The 13,379-nt window shown below is 57.3% G+C and overlaps 1 protein-coding gene across 2 annotated transcripts; it reads left to right on the forward strand.

The window, feature by feature from the left end:
- Positions 1–896: 896 nt before the first annotated feature.
- Positions 897–11,358, forward strand: Guk1 (guanylate kinase 1). Of its 2 annotated transcripts, XM_027922411.2 has the most exons (8): positions 897–1,005; positions 8,532–8,645; positions 8,981–9,022; positions 9,516–9,612; positions 10,085–10,223; positions 10,292–10,376; positions 10,767–10,852; positions 11,023–11,358. In XM_027922411.2, exons 1-8 carry the CDS (start codon positions 945–947, stop codon positions 11,056–11,058), a joined length of 660 nt encoding a protein of 219 aa, XP_027778212.1. In that variant the 5' UTR covers positions 897–944; the 3' UTR covers positions 11,059–11,358. The 2 variants fall into 2 exon arrangements, with proteins under 2 accessions (XP_027778212.1, XP_027778213.1); XM_027922412.2 differs by lacking the exon at positions 8,532–8,645 and having other exon boundaries at positions 930–1,005.
- The last annotated feature ends 2,021 nt before the right edge of the window (positions 11,359–13,379 follow it).

Genomic DNA, 13,379 nt, shown 5'->3' on the forward strand with positions numbered 1-13,379 from the left:
AATTTAATCTATCCGTTATTTTCTTTCTCCTTGCCCCCACTTTACAGAACCCACAATCCTGCTAATAGCAGAGGAGCTTTCCTTACATCCTGTAGAACTGTAACCAGGGTCAACTTCATGCTGAGGGTAAACCTTGCCCCTCCACCGCCAAGTGTCTTATTTTATAAAACTAACATTTTTTCTGTCCCAGGATAATCTATTTGTATCCTTCATAGCCCAGAAGTGTCACTGCCCACAAGAGTAAAAGAACTTAAGCCTGGGAACTGGAGCAACAGCTCTCTCAAGGACACCAAGGGACACTAATCATAGCTACTGATAATATCTGGGGCCAAGCCCTTGTACTATTATTATTCTATCCTCCGTCCTCCCTCGCTGGGAGAATCACAGCCTGGAGACAAAAGTCCTCTGTTTCTCCTTTGCAATAAAACTTTCCTATTTCGCAATCCCTCGTCCGCGTTGTCAGTTCCGAAACGGTGACAAGGACCTAGTTTCCCTGTAAGAACGGAGGCTGCCCGGCTTACACGCCGCAAGCACGGGCCAGTCCCACCCGAGACCGTGCTGCCACGCGGTCCTCCCTCGACAGCTGGATGCTCTCTTCTGCCCGCGACCCCTAACCGTTCGGAGCCCACGCTGCGTCCTGGAAGAGCCAGCCCCTGCCCTCCACGGGCAGCAGGGGGACGCTGCGTAGAAACCGGCCAGTGCAGTCGGCCTCCGAAGCGCAAGGGCAGCCGGCGCGGGGATGTGACGTCACGGAGGTGGTTGGCGCGGGCGGCCGGAGGCCCGCGTGGGCGGGGCCGGCGCGGCCCTGTGACGCATCCACGTGTAAGCGCGCGGGGGCCGGCGCGGCCCTGTGACGCATCCACGTGTAAGCGCGCGGGGGCCGGCGCGGCGCTGTGACGTAGGCCTCACGGGCGGGGAGGGGCGGCGCGGTGGCAGCGGCCCCGATGCTGCGGCGCCCGCTGGCCGGGCTGGCGGCGGCCGCCCTGGGCCGGGCACCTCTGGACGGTGAGTGCGGTGCGGGCTGCTGGCGGCGGCTTTTCCGGGGCCGCGGTGGCGACTGTCCGTGTTCGGGAGCCTGGCAGACGCGTCCCCGCCGGTCCTTAAAACCTTGCGTGGCGGGATCGGGCGCCGAGCTGCAGCCGCCGGCAGTCCGCGCGCTCCGCGCCCGCCCCGGAGGTCCCCGGCTAGGCTCGCGGGCTGGCCGTTGCGGGGTTTTGGGTAGGCCGGCGCTTAGAAGTGTCCCGAGCGCGGCTGTGGCAACGGGGCCTGGCTCCTCTTGGCTTCCAGAAGCCGCCGGTGCGGAGCTGTCCCCAAGCACGGTCTGAGCCGAGATGGAGCCTGCAGGGCACAGGATGCTGTCGTGAGGGGGCTCTGTCACTAACAGGCCAAACACGTTTATGTCTTTCCACAATGTCAATCTGTTGAACGACACGCCTTCCTTGAATGGGTTCGCTGAAAGTCGTAATCCAGGAAAATACGAGGTCTTTTATCCAGCCCTAATTCCTCCTGTCTAACACTCAAGTCCCACATCACACAATGGTGTACACAGGAGAAAGACTGAGGAAGGGTCAAGGCAGTGCAGGCTTACAGGGTGCTGCATCATGAGCCCAGGCTGAGACATGAGTCAAGGCTCAGTCACTGCAGGTAGGTGGTCAGATAAGAATTTTAACGAATCAGTTCTGCAGAGTTGTCAGAGTCCAGGTGGATGGCAGTTTCGGTGTCAGCTTAGAGTGGGGCCATGTGTGGCCATCCCAGCAGGACAGACTTCTCTGCTGCAGCCCAACAGGGACAGGAAATGGAAGCTCCTCACTAGTGAATTTCCTGAGCAAGGCTGTTGATGAGTGCCCAGGGGGTGGGGTCAAGGTACTGCCGTTCAGTCTCAAGGCTCCTACTTTTATGGGTCTCAAGCAAGGAAGGGGTTTGCATCTGCTGAGATGGATAAGCTCCCATGTCTGATGTTCCTGATGTGATTTGGTTTGTCCATGCGTCCAAGTGCTCCTTAATTTAGTTTGATAAGTTGGCATATATAAGTTATTTATCAATGTGTGCCTTACAGTTGGTTGTATTGGGCAGATGGTGGTGGTTTACTTGTATAAACAAGGCATGGAGTCATTCTATCTTGGCACTTGCACTTAAAATGAGTAGCTTATGGCAAACTACTGCTTCATAAAATGGAGAAACTCAAGTTTGGGCTCAGCCTGAGAACTGAGAACATACATAGCCTGCTCTCCAAGCGAGAAGTGCAGGAGTTCCTATAGGTGATGCTTGGAGCAGGTGAAGGTGCCATGTAGTACCTGTCCTGAGGAGAGGGTGGAAGCCAGGTGATAGCTGGCCACTCTTGGGTAGAGTCAAGGGAAGAGAAGGAACGCAGTTTGCTTCTGTAGAAGGGTGTCCTTCAAGTTCACCCTTGCAGGGTCTTCAGAGGGCTTTGCCTGCCACAGTGTGGGCTTTTCTGGAGTTTTCTGTCACTCTTAGACTTCACAGACCATGTTTTGCTCTGAGGAACTCAGGAAAACTTTCTTCTTCAGTCCCCAGGAAGGACAGGTTAGGATGGGATTTGCTACTTGGGGCTTTCCTGTCTCAGTCACTGATAGCAGAATTTCCTGCCATGCTGGCCAGTGGTGCCACTGCCTTTCCTTGAGGCTCTGGAAACCTTGGCCTGGCACTAGATTTTGGCTGGAAAAAACAAGACCAGCATGTCCTGAAGTTGTGAACTTGAATGTATTACATTTTGCTCCAGCCACCCCACACTTTCCCCTGTCTGTTCAGGCACATGCAGAATAGTCAGGAAGCATGTTGAGATGATTTGAGAAAGAGGTAGAAGGAGCGGATGGGAGGAGAATGATCCCACATCATTAGGAAGGAAAGGGAGGGAGTTGGGGGTTAAGCCCAGGAAAGCAGGTGGAGGAGGAAGGTGCCTCTGTACTCAGCTCCAGGTTCCTCTCTGACCCTCCCTGTGCTGGGCTGGGTCTCCCCCTGCAGAAGAGGGCTACTGGCCAGCCCCGTGGGGTCCTTGCACTCTACTGTTGTTTGGTTCTATTCTCTTTGCTTGTTCTGCCCTTGTTCCTTTTTCTTGGTGGGGAGAATCTCAAACAGGGCAGTGTCAGCAAGGCATGGCAGTTGTACAGGGCTGGGTGCTCCACCCTGCTCTGGCTTCCTCTGAAGGCAATGGTAGATCCTGTCCCACTTGGGTAGGAGGATAAGACAGAAAATGCTCAGGCTGTTCCAGGTGCTAGGTTTTTTTTTTTTTTTTTTTTGGTTGTTGTTGTTTTGTTTTTTATTTTGTTTTTTGGGGGGGCAGGTAATGGGTATTTAACCCAGGAGCACTTTACTACTGAGCTACATCCCCAGCCCTTTTATTTTTTATTTTATTTTAATTTTGAGACAGGATCTCACTAAGTTGCTGAGGCTGGCCTTGAACTTGTGATGCTTCTACCTAACCCTCCAATTCACTGGGATTACAGGCAGGCATTACTGTACCTGGTCTAGGTGTCACCTTATTTAGAAGAAGCTCCATAGGGCTGGGTGGTCTCAAGCTGGGACATGTCACCTGGGTGCCCAAAGCCACTTGTTTCTCAGGAGAGGGTTAAAGGGAGCTGACATCTTCGTTCTTTTGGTGTCTTCTGGAAGGCAAAGGGAGGAGGCAGCTGTGGCAGAATCCAGTCCTAGGGGCAGGCTGTAGGGAGGAGAGGAGCGGGGCTGCTGGTACAAGGGAAGCCCAATTCAAGTAGTTCCCAGCAAATGCTTCTGGGTGACAGTCCCTCCTGAGCTCCTATGGAATTCTCTTGTATCTCAGCCACTTCTTACAGATGTGGGGGTTTTGGCTCGTGACCAGAGTTTGGAACTGAAAGAACCGAAGAGCAAAGGGTCCAGAGTACTTTCCACAGTCTCCCCAAAACAAGTTGCCTCTGGCCTGTGGTTTGGCTCAATGCTCTTGGTAGGTGCTAGGGTGAGAGTCAGCTGTGCAGTTTCCTTCCCAGGGGAGGTGCCTGGGGCTACAGCTGTGTCCCACGTTAGTTGTGCCGGCTTCCCCAGCGCAGGCGCACACACCCCACTGTTCCAGTAGGGGCCTACACCAGCTCAGCTGGGCCTGCTGTCAGCCTGTGGTTCCTCTGGTGGGGCTGGCCAGGGCAATGTGGTCCTGTGGAAGAGGGACAGGTACTCCTGGTTGTGAGCTCCTGGTGCTCAGTGTGTGGCTTGTGCCCTGGCGAGACTCTGTGGAGCCCTTAGAACATGTGCCAGGTCTGCCAGGCCAAGCTGGTGTCTTCCAGCTGTATCTCCCTGCCTCTCCTCCAGGTAGGACAGGTGGGGTGCATCCTCCTGAAGAGGCTGGCAAGCTGGGCCTGGGGTGCGCAGTGCAGCAGGGCCATGGCAGGGATGGAGCTGGTTGTGATGCAGGGGTATGGGCACCTGCACAGTGTGCTTCTGTTAGAGCAAGGCCTGCTGCTAAGCTGAGGCAGTCGCAGCAGTCCCTTCTTACCCGGTTCTTGGGGTTGTGCCAGGAAGATACCAGACATGTCCCTCAGAGTGGCAGGCATGAGTTTATTGAAGGGAAAGGAAAAGGAGACTCTCAAGGGAGAGAGTGGGTCCTCTCAGAGAGGGGACAGCATGCCCCTCCTGCTCTCCAGTTTTATTGGAGTCCTGGGGAAATTGTCAGACAGTCCCAACCTGGTCCACCTCTTGACTTTTGACAGCATTTTTTTTTTTCAGTTGTAGTTGGACACAATACCTTTATTTTATTTATTTTTACGTGGTGCTAAGGATTGAACCAAGGGGGCCTCGCACGTGCTATGTGAGCACTCTACCACTGAGCACAACCCCAGCCCTTTGACAGCATGTTGACATCAGGCTATCATGATAACTCTAGTTCACTTTGGCTATACTGACTGATTCTGATTGGAACCTGTTCTTACCAATTTTATGGTTGGGAGAATTATCCTTCATCTCCTGTGTTCTGGGGGCCACAGAAGTCTCCCTTGGGGTAACTTGTGTTCTTCTTGACATTTTGGGCCTGCATTTCTCATGCAGGTAGCAGGTAGTTAGCTGAGAATGTATCCTGTGGACTTGAGCCAGGCAGGGCTGCAGGTAAATTACTCTTTAAAAGAAAGCACAGTGGGCCCAGTTTACAAAATTATCGCCTTAATCTCAGATTCTCACTGTTTTGCTTGTCTGTTCCCTATCCCTCACTGTCATCCATTTGTCCCCCTGACTGCTACCACAGCCCACAGGTGAGTGGCCCTGGGGATGGGGTACAGACTCCCATCCTCCCAAAATGTGGGACAGCCTCCTCCTAATGGTACAGTAGTACTCAGCTTCCTGATACCGCAGTACCTGGTACAGTAGTACTCCTCCTCCTGTTCTGTAGTGTTCCTCCTCCTGTTCCAGTAGTACTCCTCCTTCTGTTCCAGTAGTGCTCCTCCTCCTGTTCCAGCAGTGCTTGTCCTCCTGATACGGTTGTACTACTCCTCCTGGTACAGTAGTACTCCTCTCCTGTTCCGTGGTATTCCTCCTTCTGTTCCAGTAGTGCTCCTCCTGGTACAGTAGTACTCCTGGTACGCTAATGCTCCTCCTCCTGTTCCAGCAGTGCTGTTCCTGGTACAGTAGTGCTCCTCTTCCTGGTACACTAGTACTCCTCTTCCTGGTACAGTAGTGCTCCTCTTCCTGGTACACTAGTACTCCTCTTCCTGGTACAGTAGTGCTCCTCTTCCTGGTACACTAGTACTCCTCTTCCTGGTACAGTAGTGCTCCTCTTCCTGGTACACTAGTACTCCTCTTCCTGGTACACTAGTACTCCTCTTCCTGGTACAGCAGTACTCCTCCTCCTGGTACAGTAATGCTCCTCCTCCTGTTCCAGTAGTGCTCCTCCTCCTGTTCCAGTAGTGCTCCTCCTCCTGGTACAGTAGTACTCATCATTCTTCCAGGTGGTTTTCTCTTTTCAGCAACCAAAGTATCTGTGCTGTGATTGCTTGCAGGAGTCCGTATACTTGTTAGGGATGAAATGCTCCCTTCCTATGAGGGAGAGACCTTCAAGGTAGAGACCTTTCCTCATTCAGGTTTGGGCAGCCAGTAACAAAACCAAAGCTGAGCATCAGCAGTACAAGCTTTATTCAGTAGCTAAAGAATGGAAAAGCAGGATTTCCTCACAACTCCACCTCTCCACCCCTGAGGGTTCCAGAATCATAGACTAGGTTAGTGGAAATCAGGGATTTTGGGAAGGTGTCTGTTTTCTAGGAATCCACATGCCACCTGTTCTTTTATGTGGTCCTTCCTGGTTGCTACCAGGGTGACTAAACTGTTGGAGTGCTGGTAGTTGTGTCATTTGGCACAGAAGTCGGGTGATACTGAAGCTTGAGGCCCTTGGCCCAGCTGGCCATACGTGGCCTGTTAGTCACCTTCTGGGCGTTCGGTCTTTGTAGACAAGCCAGCTGAGTGGGGCAAATCAGACAGACTGCATGGACAGTGCTGGGGAATGCACTGAGTCTGGACAACCCCAGGGTGAGCCCTGCCGTGAACCCATGTTACCCTTACGCGAGCCAGGAGCTCTAGAAGCTGGCCTGGGTTACAGGGCTCCTGTGTCCTGGGACACTCTGGGGTACGAGAAACTGAATGTGCCAAGTCAGCAGATGCAGAGCCCCCACAGGCAGCAGCAGGCCACCAACCTGTGGCCACCTGAGTGCCTGGTGTAGGCAGCAGGGAGGGCCACCCTGTGGAGCCAGGATGTGCAGCTGGCAGCAGGCCTGGGTGAGCAGGGGTGGCCTGGGGGTGAGCTCTGCCTGGACGCCCCAGAGAAGGTGGCATGCAGAGCAGCGTGACAGGTGAGAAGACACCTTGGACAGGCAGGCCAGAGCAGTCTGTCACTGACCTGCTGGTGATGTGGGCCAGGCTCCCCTATCCCTCCTTCCTGCATATTTCGCAAGCGGTCCTGAGTGTTTCTTCTCAAGAACACGTACAAACGTGTGCGTTTCAGTGTGTACGTGCGGATGTGCATGTTTTGAGTGCGTGTACCTTGTAGGGGCACCTGCGGGCAGTGTCCTGTGGCGTATGCCCCTGTATGTGAAGAGCCGGCATGGTGCTCTGAGATGACCTCGTGGCCTACATTGGAGATTAAGAAGCAGGCCTGTCCACACAGGTGCTTGTCCCTGCAGGCACTGTGCTGCTAACAGCCCAGGGCTAAGGTGCTTGGGTTGCCAGGCAACCCCTCCAGCTCCTACACAGCCTCCAGGGTCTCCCTCTGCCCAGGCCAGCACAGAGTGGCAGCTTTAGTCCCCAAAATCCTGCCTGGATTTTCCTCCCTCCTACTCTCACCCATATGCTGCCCTGGGCAGACTTGGTCTTGCACCCCTCAGCTCACATGGGCTAGGGTAGGGCAGGGCAAGGAACTTCCTTTTCCTTCCTCCTCGGTATGGGGGTGGGGCTGGCTTCCCTGTGAGGGTAAGGGCCCCTGGGATCTAGCTTTCAGAAGGGCAGGGTTGGCACTTGGGGATTTAGCTCTCAGAAGGGTGGGGCTGGGCACCCAGGGGATCTAGTTCTAAGAAGGGCGGGATTGGGTGTCCAGGGGATTTAGCTGTCAGAAGGGCAGGGTGCAGGCTTGTCAGAGATTAGCCCCCAGCCTTGAGTGCAGAGCAACTGCAGTCTTGCCCCAGGCTGACCACAAAGGAGGCTGCACCCCAGGCAGGTGGGTGCTGTCCCAGGGAGACAGGAGGGGCTGTCCCCCAGGGAAAGAAGGCCTGCTCAGGGCCAGGTTGGTGGGAGGGTGAATTGGAGCAGTCAAACGCTGGGAGACCGTGGGGTCAGGGCTGGGATTCAGTCGATCCTAGGGGAGGGTCCCTGTCCTAGGGCAGTGCCAGCAGATCCATAAGGAAGGAAACTGGTGCAAGATTGTGCTGAGCTGTGGGGTAGGGCTCAGCTGATCCCACAGACCTCCCCTTTGGCATAGGCTGCTCAGTGCCTTCCTGCCACAGGTGTTGAGCCCTTAGCCACATCCAGCTTCCCCTCTTAGGGCTGCCCCACCTGCCAGCAGCCAGTGCTTCCCAAACTCTGGCATCAGAGACCAGGACTAGTGGGAGGTTCCCAGAACAGACTTGGATTGAGCAGACCTTAATGAGACCACACTTGTGGGGACAGGAACACTCCCACCTCAGACCCGGCCACCCAGCAGGCAGTACCACCTGTAGGAGCCAAAGCTAGGTTCCCACATGGGGTAAAGGTCTCAGGGTCCCAGAGGGGTGGCACTGGGTAGGGCAGCCCTGGGTGGGGCAGGGGTTTCAGGATGGGATCCTGGAGGCAGCCCTGAGTAGGATGGAACTGGAGTGGACAGTGTCATCTGGCTCAGGCTTAGCTGGGGGAGACACAAGGGTGGGGCTGGAGCCCTGTTGGCCTCCTTGCTCTTGTGGCCATCTTTGCTGGATTAGCACTCTTCTGTGCATGGTGCACATTGCACAGGAAGGCCCTCACCCCACTGCCTCCTGTGTGGTCCAGTGCTGGCATGGGTGAGGGCACAGCTGCCCACACCTGCACCTGCCCCTGCACAGGCATGTCGGGACCCAGGCCCGTGGTGCTGAGTGGGCCATCCGGGGCTGGGAAGAGCACCCTGCTGAAGAGGTTGCTCCAGGAGCACGGCAGCATCTTTGGCTTCAGTGTGTCCCGTGAGTACTTTGGGGACATGAAGATACGGGCTTCAGAGGTTAGGGGTGTTGTCCCCAGCATGGAGCCACTCTGGAGGCCCCAGAGGCACACACACAGCCTGGGGGTGCTCTGCTTATGCCCCTTTCCTGGGGTCTGAGTCTGCAGCAAGCCTCCTGGTCTCCATGGACCCCAGAGGGCAGGGCTGGGTTGCCAAGGCCTCCTGCCTATGCGGTGCAGGCCTCAGGTCTGGTGCACAGCCCTGCGGCGGCCCCTGGGCAGAGCATACCTGCCAGAGAAGACTTGTGGAGCTGGTGGGCCCCAGAGTCTCTCAGTGGGTGGTGGGTCTTTTTTGTAGATACCACGAGGGACCCGCGGCCTGGTGAGGAGAACGGCAGAGGTGAGTTGGCTTGGGTAGTCCATGGGCCCTGGCTGCAGCTGGCATGGTGTTGGGAGGTCTCCTCATCCCCTGCCTCTTGGCTGCAGTGCACACAGTGGTCTCCCACCTGTGAGAGGGTCTCTGCCTTCAGGGGTGGTGGGTGTGATTAGGTCCTGTGCCTCTTGTCAGCCTGGGGGAAGCTACAGAAGTAGTGTCCTGGGCACCTGACCCAGGCTGAGCTTGGCCCCGCTGCTGTGTGGTGTGCTGGCAGTGTGCTCCTCTAGCATGTCCCAGACACTCCATGCCTGATGTGTGGCCCAGGGGTCCCCACCTCCTCTGTGGAACCTGGCAGTCTCCAGTCCCCACAGAGGGGACAGTGCAAGCAGTGGCACATGACACAAGGACAGAGCAACCCGGACACAGGATGGAAGGAGGGCTGTCAGTACTCCGAGGAGATGGGGATGCTGGCCGGGCCGTGTGGTGGGCACCTCTAGACAGCCTTCCTCCTCTCCAGATTACTACTTTGTGACCAGGGAGGTGATGCAGCATGACATCGCCGCTGGGGACTTCATTGAACATGCTGAGTTCTCAGGGAACCTGTATGGGACAAGGTGGGCTGTGCATGGGGTAGGCCCAAAACCCCTGGGGCCATGGGTCAGGGTCCCCATGTCATGGCAGCAGTGGGCTCTCCAGTCTTCCCCTCCGATACTTTCCACTCAGTCTGCCTGCTGCAGCGTGCCCTTCCCCAGCTCCCATGGAGCCCTTGAGCCATCTAGTGGGTAAGGGAGCACATGAGGAGGCACAGAAACAGGCCTGTCCAGAAGCCCGGGGTCAGGCAGTGCCCACCAAGAGGAACCCCATGTGGCTGCAGGACAAGTGACTATGCTGGCAGGGGCCTGGTGGGGGTGTGCTTGGGGTGCTCTGGAAAGTGCAGGGGGTGCTGGGGACAGGTGAGGCCCTGCAGCTGCCCAGGGGAGGCTGGGAGGGGAGGGGCCAAGTCCCTCTGAAAGTCTTGGAGGCCTGGGGCCTGGCAGAGCAGAGCAGTGCCACTGAGCTTCTGGCTGCGCCCATCTCTGACCCTAGCAAGGCGGCCGTGCGGGCCGTGCAGGCCATGAACCGCATCTGCGTGCTGGACGTGGACCTGCAGGGCGTACGCAACATCAAGAAGACAGACCTTCGCCCCATCTACATCTCTGTGCAGCCTCCTTCACTGGATGTGCTGGTGGGTGCCCGGGGCAGGGCTGGGCGGGCACCCAGGAGGCTCTGACCCCACATGGGCCTGCTTTCTAGGAGCAACGGCTGCGCCAGCGTAACACGGAGACAGAGGAGAGCCTGGCGAAGCGGCTGGCCGCCGCTCGGGCAGACATGGACAGCAGTGAGTGCAGCTGGGGTCCCCTAAAGGTTCACACCCCCGTCTCCACCCGGATCCTCTTCCCTCTGGTCTGTGCTCAGTTTGCTGCAGGTGGGGGTTGCTTGGCCCTTCTGCTGTCTCTGCAAGGGCGTGGGGCAGCCACATCACCAGCACTGCTAGCCCTGACCAGTGTCTCGAGACAGTCGTGAATTTGAGCTTGGATTCAAGAGCTTGACAGGACTGAGCCCCTGCTGGGGTTCTGCAGAGAGGAGAGTGTGGCTTGGCACCTGGCCCTTGGGGTCTGTCCCTCCCATAGCCTGGACATGCTGGGACTGCCTCGCAGAATAGCAGCAAGGGAACACAGCTAGGTGATGAGTTTGGTGCTGCCTGTCCCTGACCCTATCTCATCCCCAGGCAAGGAGCCAGGCCTGTTCGACCTGGTGATCATCAATGATAACCTGGATGAAGCCTACGCGGCACTGAAGCAGGCACTGTCTGAGGTGGGCCTCCCTCCTTGGTCCTGGGCAGCCCCTGCTCAGGCTGCGTCCTGTGTGGACTCTGGAGAGGCTTGGTGTACCCACACTGGCACAAGACCGGGTGTCAGCAGATGGGAGGACCAGTCCTCCCCAATCCCAGCCTTCCCTGACCTTTCTTTCTTCCTCCTGGGCAGGAAATCAAGAAAGCTCAGGGGACAAGCCATTCCTGAGGACCAGCTGTCCAACCCACAGGCGCTTCCCGTGCCCTGCATCTGTCTGGGCTGCTGAGGATCCACACAGCACCCAGGATGGCTTCCCAACTGGGGTGGGCACAATTGCTCCTTGCTGGCCACATGGCAGCTCTGCACCTCAGCTGGTGTTTGGCATGTGGGGTGGGATTGCTGCCCACCTCCCTCCCTCACTGTGGCTGGAGGTGCCCCCCATCTGCCTTCCCTGAGCTGTCTCTGTCCCTTCCCCTGTCCCTCCCGCTGGAGCGGGACTGACATCCTAATAAAGTGACTGTTGGGTTAGAGTGTTGCCACCCTGAGGTGGGGACTTGATCCTGAGTAAGGCCACAGCTACATTCCTCCACACGGGACCCCTGGTCCCCTCCACTCCTACCCAGCCAGCCCTAAGGACAGTGTCTGCTGGCACCTACTCCATTACCTGACCCAGTGTCCACCAGTCATGGAAATGTCAGCCAGGGCTGTTCCTGAGCATGTCCCTTTGGGGAGCTCAGGCCCAGCTCTGGGAGTCCACTGCTGCCTGTTCTCCCAGTTGCTCCTGGGCCAGCTAGGGACATCAGAGAGACAATCCAGGTAGGGAACAGGGAGCTGAGGCTGTGGGATCAGGGTCCTAGGGGCTGGTGTAGGAGCAGATGCCCAGAGCCTCCATAGAGGTTCCAGATCCCTGAGGTCTGGAGGCCAGGATGATTTGGGGGCTCCCAAGGGAGATGCCTCCTCAGAGGTAGCTATCCATCTTGTCCTGGGCCCCAGTGGTGTGCCTCAGGAACCCTGGCTGTGCTGGGCCTCTTCTTGTGTGGTTGGCCCAGGAAAATGGCCCCAGCAGAGGGGCACCACATTTGCAGGGGGTCAGCCCCAGCCCTGCCTATGGTGTCCAGGTGAAGCCACTCAGGGCAAGACCCAGGCATGTGGGTGGATGAGGATTTGGAAGAGGGAAGCAGGCAGGAAGCCCAGGCGGAAATAGCTAGGGAGACCAGGCGTCTTGGGCCCTGTCCAAAAGGCCAGATGTGTTTCAAGGAAGGCAGGCCAGAGCCAGGCCTGGACCTTAGGTGCAGTGTCGGGGACTGCTGTGGGCCTAGGCAGGCCTTTCCAGCTACCCTGCCCCCAGGGACAATCAGGGATTCAGACCCTGAGGCCTGCAGGGGGAACAATGGAGCCCTTGAAGGCCCCCCCCTTCACCCCCCATTGTGCTTGGTGGCGAGAGGTGGCCCTGGCCCAGCCACACACCCTCGGGAAGGACCAGCATCGTCCGGCAGGTGGAAGGGCTCACTGAGACTTGTATTTCCCAGCCTGGAGAAGGTAGGGCTCTGCCTGGGAACCCCACCCACCTCCCCAGACTCATCCAGAGCAGGAACTAGCGGTGAACCCCTCAGCCAGCTGAGGTAGGGTGACTTCACCCCTGCTGCACCCCACTCCTGGCTTAGCCTCAGGACCTGTGGGGAGGTAGGGGGGTTACAGAAGGACTCATCCTGGGGAGCATGCAACTGCTTGGATTGTGCACTGAGGGGCCCCTCTGGGTGTCTGTTCATCTTTGCCCAGCTGTGAGCAGGGGCCACTTAGGGGCTTCTGGGCAATGGGTGGGGGAGATGGGGCCTCAGGCTGCACAGGGCCTGCCTGGTGAGCAAGGCGTGCATTTGGCATCTCCCCCAGCAGCTGGAGCCCCTTGCCTGCAGCTGATGAGCCCCCAGCCAGTTGCAGTGTGTTCAGAGGCTGGGCCTGGGCACTATTTGGCTTGACTGAGAAAGCCAGAGGCAGGGGGTCCCACCCACAGGGCCTGCTCCACTGCCAGGAGGCACTCAGCCTCTAATCACTCAGGACCCCAGGCAGGCTGGCTGTCCTTTGAGCAAGCCCCTCTCACCTGCTGGGCCCAGGGCCTCAGCGGGGAGCAGAACAGACATATGGCCAAGGAGCAGGTCATGCAAGGATAGCAAACCTTGTGCTGAGTAGGGTGGGTGGGGTTCTGGAGGTGGCTGGAGCAGGCTTGTTAAGAAGGCGTTAGGGCAAGGATGGGTGGTTGATGTTAGGGTCCCAAGGAGGAGTACTAAGGCCTGGGGGAAGAAGGACTTGTCCAGAACAGCCCTGCTGACCGTTGCGCTAGGGCCACCAAAGCTTCTGCACAGGAGGTCCTCATGAGCCCAGGCATCTGCTGTGGGGGGGCATGAGGGATGTGGGTCCAGGGACAAGGTGCAGGGGGTGCATGTGGACCCCTGTGAGAGTGGGCAGCACAGCACCCTCCCTGGGTCATGGCAGAGATGGTTAGAAGTGATCACTGCTAAGGTGCAACTTCTCTGTCCTGCCACCCTGTGAAA

The sequence above is a fragment of the Marmota flaviventris genome, chromosome 5 (genome assembly GCF_047511675.1).
Source record: "Marmota flaviventris isolate mMarFla1 chromosome 5, mMarFla1.hap1, whole genome shotgun sequence".
In the NCBI taxonomy this organism is placed as follows: domain Eukaryota; kingdom Metazoa; phylum Chordata; class Mammalia; order Rodentia; family Sciuridae; genus Marmota; species Marmota flaviventris.